This window comes from Thunnus thynnus, chromosome 4 (assembly GCF_963924715.1).
Source record: "Thunnus thynnus chromosome 4, fThuThy2.1, whole genome shotgun sequence".
Lineage (NCBI taxonomy): Eukaryota > Metazoa > Chordata > Actinopteri > Scombriformes > Scombridae > Thunnus > Thunnus thynnus.
Window position 1 is genome coordinate 7895954 of NC_089520.1, and position 20085 is coordinate 7916038.

General features: G+C 39.0%; 1 protein-coding gene across 3 annotated transcripts in view; it reads left to right on the forward strand.

Annotated features, from left to right (window-relative positions):
- arhgef3 (Rho guanine nucleotide exchange factor (GEF) 3) overlaps positions 1-20085 on the forward strand; it is a 34286-nt gene extending 14201 nt beyond the window's left edge. For 2 of the 3 annotated variants that reach the window (XM_067586378.1, XM_067586379.1), the window contains 10 exons: positions 2269-2331; positions 12159-12266; positions 12448-12699; positions 12834-12896; positions 13005-13101; positions 13324-13400; positions 13551-13808; positions 14360-14530; positions 15323-15512; positions 16109-20085. In XM_067586378.1, coding sequence (XP_067442479.1) covers positions 2269-2331; positions 12159-12266; positions 12448-12699; positions 12834-12896; positions 13005-13101; positions 13324-13400; positions 13551-13808; positions 14360-14530; positions 15323-15512; positions 16109-16866 — 2037 coding nt within the window. In that variant the 3' untranslated portion in view covers positions 16867-20085. Of the gene's footprint in view, positions 1-2268; positions 2332-6798; positions 7856-12158; positions 12267-12447; positions 12700-12833; positions 12897-13004; positions 13102-13323; positions 13401-13550; positions 13809-14359; positions 14531-15322; positions 15513-16108 lie in introns of those variants that run through there. The other variant, XM_067586380.1, reaches the window with a different exon arrangement.

Below are 20085 nucleotides of genomic sequence, written 5' to 3' on the forward strand. Positions count from 1 at the left end.
CTCTCCTCTCCTCTCCTCTTCTCTCCTCTTTAACATACAGCTGTTTGTCCTCAGTGACCTGGCTGATCAGATGTTTGTGATTTCTTCCTGTTTTTGTTGTCATGGCAGCGTACAGGAACTGTTTTGCTCATTGTCACACAACTGCACCTGCACAGCTTCCTACCAGATATGGTTGCCGTAGTTACCACAGAGGTTACCTGGCTTAAACAGAATCAGTGATAAATATGTTACCATTTACTCGTATAGAAATGTCACAAAAGAAAAGCAAAAGATCATCATGATCATAGTGTTCATAGTACTTTCATACTAATCGTAGCATCTGAACAAGAGTAGCATCACTTTGGAAACAGGAGCAGCACAGATACTCAAGGAAACACTGACATTAACTAAGATCTTCACTCCTGACCTTTTGTACAAGTACTTCTTGGACCATTTGTTCCCAAGCGACAACTACCACAGTCTGAGGCCGAAGCCAGTGGCTGCTAATGGCTCCAACTGACTCCCATTCAAAAAGACTCAACTTCTCTAGAAATGAGATATTATCAGTTCAATCAAAGAGCATTTTTTTCCCCTTGTTTTAAGGCCAGAATATAAAATAATGCAGTAATTCACAGGGACAAAAGCAAAGATTAGAGGAAAGTTGAAAAAAAAACATCAACACAATTTTATGTAGCATCAATATTTTGGTCTACTTTCATGTCTGGTTTATGATCTTGTTAACCCCCAGATTTATCTTGTGACCCTCGTGTTGGCAACCACTGTATATTTACCAAAGTATATTTACTCAAGCTCTTAAAAACAGTTGTCAGGTTCCCGTACTTTACTTATGTAGCCCATTTCTATTTGGTCCATTTAAGTCTTTCTACTTTTACTCCACATTCGTCTAAAGTTAATGGTCAGAACATGAAATAAGATCGTAAACTATCACTGTTGTTGTGCAAAAATCTTCTATCCCCAGCTCCAGAGTCTGGCTGGGGAACTTTGTTGTGTCTCTCCCTCCCTGTTTTCCTGTCATTTCTCTACAGGCTTTTATTTATTTATATATTTTTTGTATGTTTGTTTATGTGTTTTGGACAGAAGCCCTGAGAGGCAAGTGAGGAAAAACAAATTCTGGTAATCCATTTTCTAAGTAGGATCTAACTTGTTTTCTGTCATGTGTTTATGACTTAATAACAAGTGAAAAAAAGGTTTTGCCAGGGTAATCTTTCAAAGTTCCTTAATGTTTTTCCATCTTTGAAACAGGTGGAAAAAAAAGTTTTGCCTCGATCCTTTTTAAAAGTTACTTTTTTTCCACCTGTGAAAACGTGAAAATAAAAAGTTTTGGCAGGTGAAATTTTTTTTTGTCAGGATCATTCATGTTTTCTTCCAGGCGAGTTTTAATTTCTCCATGCACTCTAAACACAAGGAACACATATTGTGTGTTATTAAGTTATGTAACATTACAGTCATGTCTTTCTTTTGTCACTTGGAAGAAAACATGAATGTTTTTAGTCCTATTTAGAACATGAGCCTCTTGTGGCTGGAATGAGAATTACAACAACAAACAATTTCAAAAATTATCCTAACAAAAAAAAATTCACCTGCCAAAACTTTTTTCCCACCTGTTTCAAAGATGGAAAAAAAAATTAAGGAACTTAGAAAGGTTTTCCTGGCAAAACCCTTTTTTTCCACCCGATCTTAAGCCATGAACACATAACTTAGAAATATGGACCACCAGAATTTTTTTTTCCTCACTTGCCTCTCAGGGCTTCTGTATTTTTGTATTTTTATTAGTAGCACTTTATTTTTTGTCCTTTTCTATGTGGATATATGATACATATGTGTGTAAAATAACAATAAAAATTAAAAAAGATTTCTTCTACTTTCCTTTCTCTTCTCATCCTTCTTTTACCTGGAGTGTATTTTATTGCTAATACTTGTTTACTTACTGTTATCTGTATGGCACATTTTGGGCAAAAACTTCCAGCAACGAGCATTGACTATGGTGTAACTGGACGGAGAAGAGCGTTGCAAACTGATCAACCTGGAACCAAAGTAATGAGCTAAAAGCTACATAGAGCTGCAGGTCTGGTGTTAGTGGGTTCATCACTACAACAGATTCGGTTGCATTACATTTGATTCAGTGTGATATTAAAAACATAATTTAGTGGAGCTGTAAAAGGGAGTAACTGGATAAAATGAATATGTTTCCATTAATCAATGCTTCTTGAAATCTAAAACATCTGTTCTCTGTCTAACATAATGTTTGCTGTGTTTTGTGTGTTGCAGAAGAAGAGGAAGCAAGCCAGCAGAGATGCCGACTCCCTCAGTCTCTGCAGTCTGGACATCAACGTAAGTTCAGCTCCTCTAAACTTCTCTGCTGTTGCCCCGTTTAAGTTTACACAGTTTTAGACTCTGCTGTTGTCTCAAAAAGTGGTGAAATATCTCTGAAAAGCTTTATTGTACCTAAGAAATGTTACCTTTTACTCGCACAAGTTTAAATACTTCCTGATGCTGTGGTGGCAGTACGTCCTCACCGTTTAATATGACATAAAAATGAAAAAGACTGACTGAAGTGCCGTTCAGGAAGTGATGCTGTCTGTTGTGTTGTCACAGAATTTCAACCAGGAAGTTTTTACATAAAGCTCTAAAGAGTAACTTAACACTAAACCCATGTTTGATTTTTTTAAATTACATATATTGTATGTTTATTAGTTTTATTAAACCATTAATTGATTCTGGTCCTGATGAGGGAGCAAAGAACTTCAGTCCAGTTCTCATGAAATTAAAACTTAACTGTTTGCTTGCAATACTTGAACTTCTTTATCATAAAATTACAATATTATTCTCATAATATTATTACTTTTTTCTAGAAATTACAACTTTACTCTCATAACTCATCTCTGTCATAGAAAATGATTAAATGCAACAGTGCACATGTAGTTAAATGTCTCGTCCTTGAAAATGTTTTTACATCGAATGCACCAAGACTGTCTGTTTCCTCTGAATGTAGGAAAAGTATAAAGTATCTATACTTGAGTAAATGTACTTTTTTTATCTCGAGCTCTGACTGTAGATTATTGTACATTCGGACCCTCGAGGCCCTTGGTCCTCACGTTGTGCCCTTCCTTTTGTATATGTCTGTATTTTTAGACCAGCAACCCGTTCCTTCCCGGGCGTTTCCCCCTCTGCTCAGTCTAACACAGGATGTCCACCCTGTTCACTCCAGTATGACGAATAGACCCAAAAAACTCCATCAGTCTTACTTTCTTACAAACCAGTGCTGGCAGTTAATGAACTGGAATAAATTATACTCTATTGTTTCTCTACTGTTACTCCCTTTACTTCAGTGACTCACACAAAGTGGTATTGTGTTCTTACTGAAACCCCCCGACCCGGAGTCTTAAATGGAATCAATCAAGAGAAAAGGTCATGATAGTGGTTTATATTTTTTATCAACATATTCACTTCTGGAGCAACATTGTCTTTGTCTTGACTGGAAATAACTAAAATCAAAGCTTAAGTTTTATTTTATGGGTCTAAAATCTCCTAGCAATGTCAGAAGGTGTTTTCTGTAATGTGGTATAGCACTGCAAGTATTAGTTGTTTAATTCATTAGTCAATCGACAGAATTATAACAGGTTTAAAATTATTGGCAGATTATTTGCTAACGAATTTAATCATCAGTTGCACCCCTAATGTGGTATTAATTATAGGGGGGAGAGTTTAGTTAGTTGTGTAGAGTTTATAAGAAGTTGTTGATTACTTGAGGAACCTGAGGTACTGCTACAATTAAACCAAAATAAATATTATTTCATTTTTTTTAACTTAAAATTTCTCCGAGTTACCGTTCCAATTAATTAATAAAAAGTGTACTAATCGAAAATGAAAATCAAAGTATACAGTCCTTTCTGGAAAGAGAACCTATTAATTTACAGTTACATAATATATCATTTCCTTCCTAGGAAATTAAAGGAAACAGCAACATAAATAAGATAAAGTAGTGAATCATTATAAAGAGACTCAATAATAGAACAAACACCTCTAAAGTGTAAAAAATATGAATCAAATGGTTGAAGGAGTCCTGCTGTCATTTAGAGCTGTAACTCTTTTACCGTGGAGGCTTCTGTTTGATGTCAGAGTAATTACAGACGTTTTCACATGTTAATTATAATCTACTGAGCCCTGCAGGGTCACATGGTAGATTAACAGTTATTGATTTGGTTCAGTAAAAACGGTGCATGCATTAGTGAGGCAACTGTGAAGGATGAAATATTTATTTGGAAGCAAAGAGCTCATCAATATGCTTTTCTTTTACAACAAGGAAAAGGATTTTAATATTGATGTCTGGCCCTTAGAATATGTTTTCATTGAATAATCACACCCCACTAAATTAAATAATTTATTGATAATAGAATCATAGACTGAAATTGAGCCAGTTAGTGCTGACATTCAAAGCTGTATTATTTGTGTTTGCTTGTGTATTTAGCAGCAATACACAAATAAATTATATGTTTTCCATATTTATTTTATTGTCAGTGATTTATTTGTTTATTAATCATGCATCCTTACTCTTACACCAACACTGTTTTGCTGTTGCTCCAACCTCCCCTTTACATGGTATTTGGTATTGTTGATTTAACTAAGATTTATGTTCATGTATGTTTATTTTGGGGGATTAACTCTCTCAGCAGAATCGTCATCGCTGCCCGGATTATTTGAGAGTTCCCTCAAACAGCAGAGCCTTTCCCAGCAGAACCAACAGTATAACCATTTACTATGATGAATTAATTTCTTGATAAAAGTGCCTCCGAATGTACGGCCATATAGCCGATGCGTCAGAGTACAGATGAAATGAGACAGGGTCGCCTGAGTCAGAAGAGACAAGTCTGTTCTTGGATTAATAGGCGACTTTTGTTCCTCTCTGGGTGTCCACGACCCCACTGGCCCACTTACAGACAATGGAGCTGAGTCAGAGGGTCCGCTATTGTCAGCTGAACATTAGCTTTGTTTCATGTCATGTCAGAGGTCAACGTTGATGCTCTGACTCTGATACCAGTCACTGCATCCAAAGGAAACAGCTCTAAAAATGACACAATGACCAATGTTGAATGATGTTCAGATGCAGTGTTAACAACAGCTGATCTAGGGTGTGTGTGTGTGTCTACTGCAGTACCCAAAATACACTAACACACACACAAAATTTGTTGTTGTCACTTAAGAGACATACCCTCACCTTAGACGTATACTATGCCGAATTTTCTTGAAAAACAATGTATAGACTCATATAAAAGTGTGTGCCAGTGTATTAATCTGCAAAGACTCTGCCCTTTGCCTGGTCGGCCAGAAAACATGATGGAGTGGTTGGACAGCTTTTTAAAGACATGAGAGTGTTGTTTAAGGTGTAAAAGTAGCACAACACAAACGCTGTGTTTTCATGTCAGAAACCTTGTATCAATTTAATATCTTTGTTAATGTCTCAAAATATAAAAACTGACATTTAATTTGTTGAGTGGTGTGAAGACATTATTATCAGGCCTCAATAAGGAAGCAAGAACTTTTAAAATGGGCAATTTGTGACTTGATTCTTGATTATGAAGTTGTATTTGTCGGTGACTAGCTATTTATGGTGGCTACAATTTTTTTAAAAAAAGGATATTAAGGAAATTTGTTTCAAGGATGGACTGATCTGCTGACATTATACAGAAAGTGGTGAGAATGTAAATGGTTAATGGTTTCTTCAATTTACTGGCCTGCAGAAGTGACGCATAAACTACGTGGAAATTACGCTGCAACAACTCACTTACTTACCATGAAATTCTACTGCACTTGGCAGAAATGGAAGACATTGTGTTTTAATTCGTGTGTTATCACTTGAAAATAAGAATTTTTCATCACCTTAGAATGAGCCCTTTGTATCTCTAAGGGAGCAGGTCCTCCTCCACAGAGCCCGCTATGTTGCACTGTCATGTTTCTATGGTAGCCCAGAACAGACCAACCAAACACTGTGTCTAGAGAGGGCCTTTTGCATTATTCACAAGTTTTCCGACAAGGGGGGGTACTAGGATAAAAAACTTTTTTGCGATATTTTCAGGAATAAAAACAAGTGGATAGAAACACATGTATTGTCTAATAGATTCATGTCCCCATAACAAGAATAATACGAATGTACACACAAACACACATACAGTAATTGACTTAAACCACTGGAAAACCAGGACAGAGCTTTGGCTGCCTGCAGGCTATATTCTCTCTCTTTCTATCTTTAGTAATTACAGTTCAGATTGACATTGACTGATGTTGGATTGAGCAGTAAAGTCCCAGCACCACCAGTAGCTCCAGTATTAACTCCAGTATAACTCACCTTACATTTTTTTTGAGTTACCAACAGTGTGCATCATACATGTGTTTTTAACAGTTTTGGTTAACAGTGCAGCACATAGGGGATGGGGTTTGTTGACAGTAAGAAAAATATAGAATATCATATCTTTTAAGTTAAGGCTCAGAATACCTCCTCCATCATTGATGAAAGAAAAACGGGACAGAGAAAGTTAAGAAAAAAATAAGAAAATAAGAAAAAAATAAGATATGACACCTTATTTGTCATTGTAGGCATACAACGAAGTTATGTTTGGTAACTCTCAGAGACCAGCAGCAATAGCAGACAAGATAAAAACAAGATAAGAGGATAAAAACAAGATAATAAAAAGGTATTGCACAACAGGTTAGATAGTTGAAAACAATATAGAGACATGTGAGCATAATAAAGAGCAAATAGAGGGTAGGGGAAAAGGGAGAAAGGGAGAACGAAAGGAAGGAAGGAAGTAAAGTAGTGAGTGGGCGAGTGAGTAAGTGAGTCAGAGAGAGGAAGAGAGAGAGAGAGAGAGAGAGAGAGAGCATTAACAAGTTGTGAGTTTTCAGACAAACAGAGTCAGGAGGGGGACGAGTGAACAACCATCACTGAGAGCGAGAAAACTTTAACAGGGATTTAACAGAGAAGAGAGAAGAAAACAGAAAACCAGAATAAGACCTTTTCTGGACCTGTTTATTTGAGCTCTGATGGCACTGGACCCGACCAACAGCACCACGTGTTTTCTGAAATCTCTTTCTAGTCACTGCCGGTACCGAGCCTGATCTGGATCCAGGTGTTTTCAGGACACTATCAGAGACGGATTGTCAGGAAACTTTGCTGTTAACAAGCTTGGTCCGTTTCATCTGACAGGACGCTCTGCTCTACCAGAGCCGGGTTGTCATAAAACTCTGCTGGTACCAAGCTCTTTCTGGAAGATCTTTCAGAACCAGACTTTTGCTAAACTCTATTGGTACCAGTTTTTGACTTTGTTGATACTGATACTACAGTACTAGACAACTCTGGAAGCTTTGCTGGTACGTAACTCTAACTGTACTGAATTCTGTCTGGACTGTCTACTGTTACTAGTATTTCTGAACAGCACTGAGCCCCCTTTTGGACACTTGGTACCACACACCTTAGACTTGAACTCTCCACACTTTCTGTAGACACTTCACAGTTTCTCTGGATGCTCTTCTGTGTCCAGACTCTTTCTGGACACTCTACTTGAGTTTAGATCTTTATATCAGACTATTTCCAGACTCTTTATCAGTGCAAACCTCTTGTGGACATTCTGCTGATACCTCACACCTTGTGGATGCTCCACCAGCCCCAAACTCTTTTTGGACTCTCTACCAGTTTTTAAGTATTTCTGCATGCTCTCTTGGTACTGGGAAAGGTCCAGATCCTGAACCGGGCTTTGGGGTGAGCATTATGGTGGTGGGGCAGAGCCCCCTCTGCCTGCTGGTACAGCAGTTTAAGTCTGGATGCTCTGTGGAGTTCAGCAACATGGGGAAGCAGGTGGAGGTAAGATGGAGGAAAGACCCTCTCTGGACCTTAAGTCTGATTAAACGGAATTATTTTAGACTGTGTGTGAAGTTTTAGATAGTGCCTCAGCTCTTCTCAGTAAATGTAAATGTCAATACTCTACAATTCTAATAGTAGTATTAAGTTATACTGTTTACACATCTCACACCATGAGTCCACGCTAAACTTAGTCTATTTTTCACTTTCTAATCTGACTTTATCTGATCTAAACTAATCTGATCTAGTCTAACATGATCTGATTCAATCTAATCTGATTTAATTGAATCTCTTCTAATCTAAACTAATTGAATCCAGTTGAACTCCAGTCTAATCTTAGCTAATTCAACCTGGTCTGATTTTATCCAATCTTATGTGATTTGATTTCATCTAATCAATTTTAGTCTAGTAATATGATTTTATATGATTTGAATGTAATGAAATGTAATCTGATTTAATAGAATCTAATCCAGCCTACTGTGTGGTAAATACTTTATTTAAACTTTGAAAACATAGCAAGTCTTTCTCTTAATTTCTGTTTTCATTCTGTATCATTTCCGTATCATCCACAATCAGTTTAGGATTATAAGAATATTTAAAAATTCAAGAACATATCAGAAGAGATGTAGTGTGTTGTAGTGTATCTGTGCTATTCAGTGATGTCAATCAATCAATCAATCAATTTTTATTTATATAGCGCCATATCACAACAGAAGTCATCTCAAGGCACTTTTCACATAGAGCAGGTCAAGACCGTACTCTTTAATTTACAGAGACCCAAATGTGTGGTTGTTTTAACTCACATAGTGATATTTTATATGATATTGTGATATTTGGTGCTGTTAAAAGTAAAAAAAAAACAGTTTCTGTTTTATTACCAGTTTGTAAAGTGCTGTGACCTCAGACCCTTTACTTCCTCATGATTGTTTGCTTTGGTGATACACTGTAGAAGTCTCAAGGGTCATTTCCACCCAGATCACATCACCCGTGCTGGCTTTTAGCCATGCAAGCAGTTTTAGTTTATCTACTGTGATGTTCACCTCTGAGATTTCTGCCAACACACCAGTACAGTGGAGGTGAAAGGAATTTAGTCTTTCTCCTGGTTACTCTGGATGACCACTGGAGGATCACCTCACTGTGAACAGTTTTAAGTGGAATTATTTTCTACTGAAGAAATTTTCTGTAGTTATGAAAACTGGTTTGTTGAGTCAGTCTTCAGTACAGTGCTGTCAGCAGGAAGTTCTTTTGAATGTTCTTTTTATTTTTTTTATACAGAATATATTCACTTAACTGTTTTGTGACTACAGACCCTGGGTTTGTATCTGCTTAGGGCCTCAAAACAGCCAGTGCTGCATGCTAACACTGCATTTTGTCCCCAGGGTTTGTTTTCTCCAACTTGTACAAAAAACAGTGATACAGTAAACAAGCAAAACATCATGCTTCAACTGTCCTCTCATCTCTGCTCTTCACTCACTCCATCCATCAGTCCTAAACTGTCCTCATCTATTCAGGTGTCTAATGCCTCTTATGTAGCCTGATAGTCCTCTGAATTGATTTGGTGATTCCCGTAGGCCTGTTGTGCTTATTGACGGCTGTTTCTCTGGTTGGAAAAACAACGGAGCCAATCAGAGCTTTGTAGGTTAGGAATGGCAGAAAAATGGACAGAAAACTAGGGAAAGAAAAATGGCCATGAAAATGGCAACAAGCATGGATGAGATGGGGGAAGCTGTACAGGTTGTTGTAAGTTGACTGAGACAAATAACAACGCTTAAATAAACATGTTTCTTCAATCAACATGCTAAACGTTAAGTTGACTGCTCCTGGCAGCTGATTGGTTGGATTGGTTAAAGCAGAATAACCCCATGAACACCACGTCTGACTGAATAATGAATTATCTGCTTTTCGCTACAGGACCTCAATAAAACATAACATAACATGTTGTAATGGGTTCTACTTTTTGTTCCTAAAGCTAAATTCTCAGGTTGCAACTAATTTTCATCATTGATTCATCTGCTGATAATTTTCTCAATTAATCACCATCATATTTTCCCCAGAGCCCAAGAGGACATTTTTAAATCATTTGTTTGGCCTGCAGGTTGTTGCAGAAGTTATTCTGGGGCAGCCCTAGCTTTAGCTTTCCTTTTTTTTTTGGATTCAAACTCTCAGTCAGTCAGTCTGCAGTAAACCTGCTGTAATTAGATAACCAGTCTATTCTTGACCAACTGTACTGAATTGATTTTTGTCAGATTGAATCAACTGAAGCTCCATCACACACAGAAACCCATTACAACATGTCCAATGGAAACTTCTCAGATGTAAAGTAAATAAACTGATTATTTAACATCCTCGCTTAGCCCCCAAAATCTTTTAAAACAACAGAGATGTCTCCAATAAATACAACAGTATCATCTGCTAAATGAGAGAGAATGTGCTGACTTTAATTACATATATTTTAACTCTCTGTAGAGGCCTCCTTTAGCAATTTAAGAGACTACAAAGTCCCAGCCTTGAAGGGCGGGTTCACAATTTTTCAAGTCCGTCTCAAAGCAACAGTCAAGTGCCAAAATGAACATTGAAACATGTTTTTCTTGACATAATCATTCCTTCTGTTCATAGTGACCATTAGAAGATCCCTTCATAATGCACTTACAATGTAAGTGATGGGGGACAAAATCCACAGTCCTCCTTCTGTGCAAAAATGTACTTAAAAGTTTATCTGAAGCTAATATGAAGCTTCAGCCATCCAAACTAGCAAAATCAAGCAGATATCCATTTGATATGACTAACTCAGACTGCTGAAGCCTCATATAAGCTTCAGATAAACTTTTAAATGCATTTTTGCACAAAATGATGGACACACTGTGGATTTTGGCCCCCATCACTTACATTGAAACTGCATTTGAAGGAGATTTTTTAATAGCCATTGTGAACAGGAGGAATGATTACAGAGAGGATAACCTCTTTCAGTGTTCATATGGACACTTGAGTGTTATTTTAAGACTGACTTGAAAATTTGTGAACCTGTCCTTTAATTGTTGGTTTCCTCGTTACTGACAGTAAATGAATGACTGAAATTTTAGGCTTGAACTTGGATCAACAGATGCTCAAGGTGAAAATCTTTCTGTGACTGTGGAGTGATTGAGGGTCTGTCAGAGGTTGATTTATTTTAGGTCAACTGGTTCCTGACTTTGAGTGCTGATGGAAACAGAGTTTGATGGTTCCTGTGCTCCAGTAGGTCAGCTGACTGTGGGCTGCAGGGCAGAGCTGAAGTTACACACACACACAAACACACATATTGATTTATCGTAAGTCTATATCCAGGACAAGCAGCCTGGTGGCATTTTCACACACAGAAACAGACCTTGACAATATGGAGGCCTGATATCTTTGTGTAGGGGAGAGAGTCTGCCAGAGAGGGAAAGACTTTGAGTCACACTATTGTTTAACTTGCAGTATATCAACAAATCAACTTTCCCGCAAATTACTGGAACAGTCTGCACATAAACAGGTACTTGTAAACTGGACAACAGTGTTCAGACTCAGTGGACAAATCCTTGCTGAAAATATTGAGTCATCAATAACAGTTTGATCATCTGTTAATGTTGCAACTTCATTGTATAATTAATTTATCAAGCATAACCTCCAAACGTAACTCTGGTATGAGCTTCTTCGATGTGATGATTTGCATCATCATTGGATTGGAATTTTGTACAGACATTCATGGTCACTAGAGGAAGTCTTAATGTCTTAGGTAATAGGTAGTGCCCTAACCTTTCCTCTAGCGCCACCTGCAGGTCAGACTTTTCACTTCTACCAGATAGATTGGCCCAAAGTTTTCTACAGACATTCATGCTTCCCAGTTGATGAATGCTACTGATTTTAGTGATAGTCTCACTGGTCCTCTGCCATGAGGCCGGAATTCAATGATTGTTAGTTGGATTACAGACCTTTAAGCTCCGCCAGTGGCTGCAGGCTGCAGGTTGTGCTGCAAGTGAAGATGAACAAGAAATCAAGTCTTGTCCTGTATGTGAGGAATTTTTGGACTTTTTGGTGACAAGCATTATTGTCTACAAACAATGTCTCTTTTGATATTACCTCTGGAGGGCGCCAAAGCCAGAAATTGTCTTCAATAAATTACCAGAATATACAATAGCAAATTATTATCATATCTGCCTTCTACCTATCATGTTTGCATCATCAGTACTATAGCCTGCAGGTCTGAGTTAAAGTCAGTTTAGCAGTTTTTCGGACGTATTGTGCTTTGTGAAGCCACACATGGATCACAGATGTTTGTTCTCTCCACCAGGAGCCCAGCACCAAACGCAGTAAACCTGTATCCAGGGTGACGTCTCTGGCCAGCCTGCTGCCGCCCGTCAAGACCGCACCGCTGAAGAGGATTGGTCAGACGCTGCAGGTGAGCTGCAGACAACTCCACTTGTATTTTGTATTAAGTTAATGCTGCAGATACTGAAAATAAGACAGTTTGTTGCTGTGACAACTAGCAGTAGAAAAGAAAATATTCTGAAAAAAAAATTGATATTATTTCATTAACAGTTCTGTTTTTTACCTGATTTAACTTTCTCTCTTCTCTGCAGCGCACCATCAGTTTTCGCAACGAGAGTCGGACTGAGAGAGCCGCTCCTCCCCCCCCTTCCTCCTCAACAATGAAGACTCGTGTTATCTCGGCGACAGTCTCCAACCCTTCCTCCTCCATGACGGCAACACGGGTTTCCACAGCAACAGCCCCAGCTGCCAAGCGCCGTGACAGCAAACTTTGGAGCGAGACGTTTGACGTCCGACTGGGAGCAACGCAAACTCTGAGCCCAAAAGAGATAAAACGACAAGAGGTGAGACAAGTTTTAGTTCCCACCAAAATTAAAACACCTCTTCTCCATTGTACCATGCCGTATTCACCAAACATGATCCTTCATAGATTTCTTCCCCAGTCTTTTTCTTAAACTCTCTCTCTCTCTCCCTTCAGGCTATATTTGAGTTGGCTCAGGGTGAACAAGACTTGGTGGAGGACCTCAAGCTGGCTAAGAAGGTAAACAAAAATCTTAATTTTTTCCTTAAATTGACTGTTCTTCCACATTTATTCTACAGTACAGGTATTTTTTGAGTCTTCTCATATGTGTGTTTGTGTGTACTGCAGGCCTACCATGACCCAATGCTGAAGCTGTCAATCATGACTGAGCAGGAGCTGAACCAGATCTTTGGTACTCTGGACTCACTGATACCCCTGCATGAAGGTAGGAAGGGAGCATCTGATGGAAAATACTGTGACTCATCGCTGTTGTGACGTCACTGATAGGGGCACCAGCTGTTGTAGCTCTCTCAGTATCTCTGGATTGGGTTTTAGGTTGGGTTTTGTGTTTTTTAGCCATTGTGTCTTCTTCGATGTTCCCATACTGCTTGAGGTCCTGATCTCTTTAAATTGTTTCATAACTTCATAACTTTCTGTCTCTCCTCAGACCTCCTGAGTCACCTCCGTGACGCCAGAAAACCTGACGGGTCCACAGAACATGTGGGACACATCCTGACTGACTGGGTGAGTGAGTGTTTTTCTAAACATAATACAACATACTGACTGTATAATTACAGTCTACAGAAATCAGATGTCACTTCTTAATAGGTTATTTAGTCACAAGTTCAGCTATTAAAGACATTTAACCAGGTCTCTGTCTCTATGTCCCTGCAGCTGCCCTGTCTCTCCTCCTACACTCCATACTGCAGTAACCAGGTGAAGGCTAAATCCTTGTTGGACCAGAAGAAGCAGGATCGTCGGGTTCAGGACTTCTTGCAGCGCTGCCTCCAATCGCCCTTTAGCAGGAAGTTGGACTTGTGGAACTTCCTGGACATCCCCCGCAGTCGGCTGGTGAAATACCCACTACTGCTCAGGGAGATCCTGAAGCACACGCCCAATGACCACCCGGATCGGCAGCACCTGGACGAGGCGGTGAGGAAAACCAACATGCTGTACACCTTTCTCCTCCAGATCTAGTTCAACCCACTGCCAAACATACTGATGTATGTTTATTTCTTAAAACCAATCAGAATTGTCAAGCACAGGCCTAAACTGTGCTGACATTACCCTGCAAATTAAGAGACAACTATAAAAAGTTCAAAGTAACCCTGAGGACTTGTTAATAACCCTGAAATGTCAGGAATAACCTTGAAAAGTAACAATGAACCAGTCAAATCAGCAATTTAAATCGGCAAAAATTCGGAGCAAACTGTATTCATTTCAACAAAATACCTGTGATCTGCTTGCAGGGGCAAAATAAATCCATGCAAATCTTTTGCATCGTGTTCAGCTTGATATGTGAATTTGTACCGTTGACTGTCTGGAAGTAAAAGTTCGTTTTCTCATAGACGACTTTAGGTGACTGACTGTTGGACTTGCACTTCAAGGCTCGGATGGATATGAAACTCTCCTGGCTGAATCATCAGTACAAAAGATGCACAACAATGTTGATTACAGATTGCGTGTGTGTGTCTGCTCCACAGATGTTGATGGTTCAGAGTGTGGTGGCGGACATCAACAGGCGGACGGGGGAGTCTGAGTGTCAGTACTACAAGGATCGTCTGTTGTACACGGAGGACGGAATGAAGGACGGACTCATTGATCGGTCCAGGACCCTCAGCTGTCACGGAGAACTGAAGAACAACAGAGGACTCGTCAGTATATCTTTTATTTCTCTTCTCTCTCTCTTCTGTTCTTTCTGTTTAACTCATGTGGTCTATAAAGTTCCTGGATCCAGAGGTGACACATTATTGTTTGGATCCTGAGGAGGCCCTGAGAAAAACACAGCTTGTTGTGTTTTGTGTTGATGTTACACAGCTGTGACTGTCAGCTGCTCACTGTCATTTATTAGAAGATTAGAGAAGGTTGTTAAAATCCAAACGTTGCTTTGGCCAAAATGTTCACAGAATCTAGTAATTCACAATCAAATAATTGTCAACAGGTCTGAGTCAGGTCAATGAGTTGCAAGTCAAGTATAAAGTAAAGTACAAGTCACCACCTTAAGACTGAAAATTCTACTGTACTCATATTTTATTGAGTTTATGTGTGAATAAATGAGAAATGCAAAAGAGGAGATAAGATCAAATGAGATGATAAATTATAAAATACTGTATCACACTCCCCCTCTCTATTAGCTTTATGTCATGTCTTGACTGTTCTGACACATTATGATGTGATGGTGGATTCTTTAAAGACCCATAAATACAATAAAAATATATATACATAAAATATATGTATAGCAATCATTATAAGAATGTGTTTGTAATGTGTGATTGTTTATTTTATCTCATTTAATACTCAAAGTAGTTTTATCATTGCTGTACAAAATATAATTTTTACATTGATTATTTTAAAAAATGTATGATCATAATGGTAACAGCTGAGTGGGGAATCATCAAGTGAAGAAACAATATCAATGTCCACTCTCTGTCTCTCTCTCTCTCCAGAAGCTCCACGTGTTCCTGTTCCAGGATGTCCTGGTCATCACCAGGTCCCTCTCACCAAACGACCAGCCAGTCAGCTACCAGCTCTGCCGCCAGCCAATCCCCATCCGGCAGCTGGACTTGGAGGACCTATCAGACGGAGAGATGAGAGTGGGCGGATCCATCAGAGGAGCCTTCAGCAACAATGAGCGGAGTCAGTATACTGTTTTGAAATGTTTTAGGTTGTTTAGAAACAGTTTCTCTGTTACATAGTTTGTCAACTAGAGAGTACTGAGTTTATTTTTATTCAAATGTCCCATTCAGTACATATACAGTATATCTTGTTTACAATTCTTCAATTAAATTTCAGGGATTGTTCTCAAAAATGTTTATTTTTTCTGTGTGATTTGGAAAGAAATTATTATCAGCCAATATAGTGACTGAAAAATTGGTCTTGGGTTATTGTCTACTAAGATCTCTGTGTTCCCATCTGAGATCTGATATTTTACCAGTTACTTCTTTTCTTTTTCCACATGCTTTTGTATTTGTTTTACCGGAAGATACATGTTTTGTAAAATGTTAGTGTCTTGTAATCCCATGTGAGATGGGCCAGATGTTTGACAAAGAAATAAAAACAAACTAAACTAAACTGTAAACACATTCTGGATGAAAATAAAGCACAGATACAGTTTGACAGAGTTTAATGTCAGAACTTGAGATTAAAAAAATACAATTTTAAAACCAGCTGATACAGACGTCTGACTATAACAACCACTCATATCTCCTGCCGTCTCTGTCTCCTTCTCACAGCAAAGAACTTCTTTCGGGTTTCGTACCGTACTGGAGGTCAGCTGCAGACCCACTGCTTCCAGGCCAGCGACGCCTTCAACAAACAGCAATGGATCAACTGCATCAGACAAGCCAAGGAAGCCGCAGCACTGACTGGAGATCAGCCGCCACAGACGGGACAGTGTCTGGAGACGAGGCTGGGCGGAGAGATAGGGCCGCTTAGTGAAACGGGTCTGAGTTTGAGCGGAGATTCAGGGATCGAAACTGAAAAAAGTACGTGGGCGGAGATGAAGACAGGGCTTGGTTTTGAAGAAGAGGTAGGTCTGAGCGGAGAAAAAGATGAAGATTTGGGTAAAGAGGCGGGGGTGGGTTTGATTCTAGAGACAGTGACTAGTAGGGAGGTGGAGACAGGTGTTGATGATGGGACGGGGCCGGAGTTAGATGGAGAAACAGGGATGAACGGTGATACGAGGCTGGCGATCAGTGAGACAGAGACGGGTGTGGAAATAGAGGCAGGGCAGGATGTCGACGGTGAGACGGGGGCAGACCTGAGGATGAAGATGGATGGAGGAGAAGGAGGAGAAGGAGATGAAGAGACTCTTAGCAGAGGTGCTAATGATGTTCCCGCCTCCCTTCCTTCTTCTGCTTCTCCCTGTCAAAAGGAGGAAGAAGAAGTGATGGAGGAAGAGCGGAGCGGCGCACAGGAGGAAGAAGAGGTCGTCATGGACACCGGCGAGGTTGACTCACTGCAGGGCGAGGAGCTGACCCTCAGATGCTGATGCTGCGACAACACGCTGACGGACTGGCGCTGCAGCCAATCAAACCTCTGATCCCATGATGATGTCACTGAACAGGACAAAGTCAAAGAACGTCAACAGTTAAACAAACTTGTCAAGACTCATTAACTGCTGTATCCTGACCACCGCTAACCATGGCAACCACTTTGTTCCGGATTGCCACGGTAACAGAACGGAACACTGGCCCCATGTGACTGTTGTAACTAAGATAATTGGATACTGTGTTTCAAGATGGTGCCCTATTCATTCCAATGAAAGACTTCCTCTGGCTTTCCTTTTTTTGGGGGCCCATAGAGCAACCTCCTGCCGACTCCGCACACACCAATTTATTTACTTATTTACTGTTTCGGCTCTTCAAGGCTGTAATTTTTAACTGACCTAATTGCCCAAATTGTGATAATACAAAAAAACTGAAGTCAGACTGTGATGCTCCAGAGAGAAAAAGACTGATTGATTTGCAGCCTTTAATGATGCCAATAGACTTGTTTGTGATGCTCATGTGTATTGGGGGAAAAATCTTTTTGGTTCCAGCGGGTGTCACATAACAGCTCCAGCTCCAACTGTGCCACTATGCCAAAAAATGCCTCACAGCCCAACACTGTTCCTGGGGACTTGACCTTTTGTCATGTAACTACAGTATGAGTACCACTGTGGTCTGTGTCAGTAGCACCATGTTACTATGGTAATAACAGTACACCAGATTAGAGAGTTTTTTCTTTGCTTGTTTGATCCCAGTTTACTTCATCCTAACATTAGTTCACATGTATTTTGCACTGGATGAGTCTTTGGACAAACTCTGCCGCCAGTAGTCTTGGCCTTTGTACGAGGCTGTCACCTTGTACAAAGGTGTAAAAGTATTTTCACAACTGTTAGCTGATTAGGCTGTTAAAGTTACCCTTTGGAGTCTGTGGTCACTGCTGGCACTAAGAGCAGATTTCATGTTCTGTTCTAGCATGTACACACAATCATACATGTATATGCCTGTTACGTAATATACAATCTCGCTGATGGTTTCAAGCTATTCAGTGAACCACGAAAGGTAGCAATGTGTCAGCAAAAGGCAGGCAGCGGAGGAGAACTGCTAATTAATGTAAACATGCACAGAAATATCACAGGTTTCAAAATATTTTTAAAATCACCTATGCAAATGTTTTTAGATGAAGGAAATACATGCAACACATCTATTAAGCCTCAAGAAAATACACAGTGTGTTCTGGTGAGAAAAACTGAATGTAAACATAATTTGTTTGTTTACAAGAAAACTCAGTAGGATACCTTTAAAAAAAAACACTGCTCTACCAATCATTTTGAATTGATAAGAGCAGAATACATGCATACTTTATGAACTTCTACTATGTGCTACGTTAGGATTGTAAAGATTTCAGAAAACCTCTGACATTGTTCTGTCCTGCAGCATTCTCAGGTAATACACATAAAATGTTACGACATGGAGACTGAGTGAACTAATCACAAGACTCAAAATAAGATTCAAGTCAGTGGAAGACAATAAAATAATGTAAATTTAACAGCCACGTAATGCTAATGCATTTTACAAATAAAATAGTAACATAAATATGAAGCTGAGCTTTTCAAGTCTTAAAAGGAAATTCAAGCATTTGTCCATTGTGGCTTTTGGTCATGAAAGTTTTTAATGGCCACCTCTGTTTTGGCAAGAACTAAATCTATCGGAGTAAGGAATGTAAGCCTTCTACATTTTTCTAAAAACAATTAAACTCAACTTACATAATGTCTTAAAATCAATTGTAACGTTTGAAAAACACTGGAGAAAACAGCTGTGCACTCAGTTCTGATGGAGTAACAGTAGACGAAGTTAGAGAGTAGCTGGTGAAGAAAGTGCAACATTTAGCAGTTTAAGAGCCAGATATGTTCCTCAGGAGTTGGCGGAGAAAGAGCTAAAAAGAGAGTGAATATTGGAATTACATTCATCAGGTTGAAGCAAACATTACTCCACCGGGATGACAGTTTTGCTTTGTGTCTGCTGGATGTAGAAGTTTATCAACTGTCTGCTAATACGTCTATAAAGTGGGATGGTGGACGCTGTGTATCTGTCAGGTTGTTTGATGTGTCTCCATCTGGTGGCCAAAAGTTTTTTAAAGTAGATTTTACAATAGTTGTCAGTTATGTGGGAATATTGCTGAAAATAAGTAACTGAAAATGTTGGCAGTGAATGTTTTGCAGACATGTACAATACAAACATTCTTGAAAGAAAAACTAGCTATCCGCTATATATCGACTATAATCATGTCGATAGTTCTCGATAGTTCTATATGAACAGAATTCACGGGTTACACAGTTGCCCATACAGTTTTGTGATTTTAGCAAACTCATCCTCCTATAATAGTCTAAATACATTAAAGGACCAGTGTGTAGGATATAGAGCCTACAGTGGCTGCAAAAAACACAAAAAGCCCTCTTTAGAGTGATTTGTCTGTTCTGGGCTACTGTAGAAACTTGGCAGTGCAACATGGCAGACTCTGCAGAAGAAGACCCGCTCCCTATGTAAAGGGCTCATTCTAAGGCAACAAAAGCACAATTCTTATTTACAGGTGATTGATTATACACTAATGAAAACATACTTTTGAATATTATATTGAATTTCTGCCAATTGATCTTACACACTGGTCCTTTAAATGCATCCTGAGCAGATTTTTAACTTCTGATAATCTTTTCTCACAGATTTGCTATAATATTCTGTAAAACTGAAAACATGCTTGCAGTGGCAGCAGGTGTTACTACAGAGCTGTTGCAAAGTGAAATGTTGTTCAGTGTTTTGTCACAGCAGCCAAAGAAATCCTGAAGGAGGAGTGTATGTACTGTATGTATGTAAATAATGTATATTAAGTCTATCTGTATATGAATGTAGGAATAAAGCCAAGCATGTCAGTTTGTTATATATAACACATGAAATATGACTTAAAATGTCAGGACAATCATGATGATGATGATGATGATGATGATGATGATGATGATGATGATTGATTAAGGCTACCACAGTGATAGACAGTAACTAAATTTTAAAAAGTGGGTTATTTGCACATCTCAGAGATGACTTAAGTGAAAATGTCCCAGACAAAATTAGTGCACACTTTTGGTTGCTCTTAATTCTATGCAGTAAAAATAAAGAAGTAATATTGTGGATTGTCACAAGACCAAAGCATCAATAAATCGTTATAAAAGAAA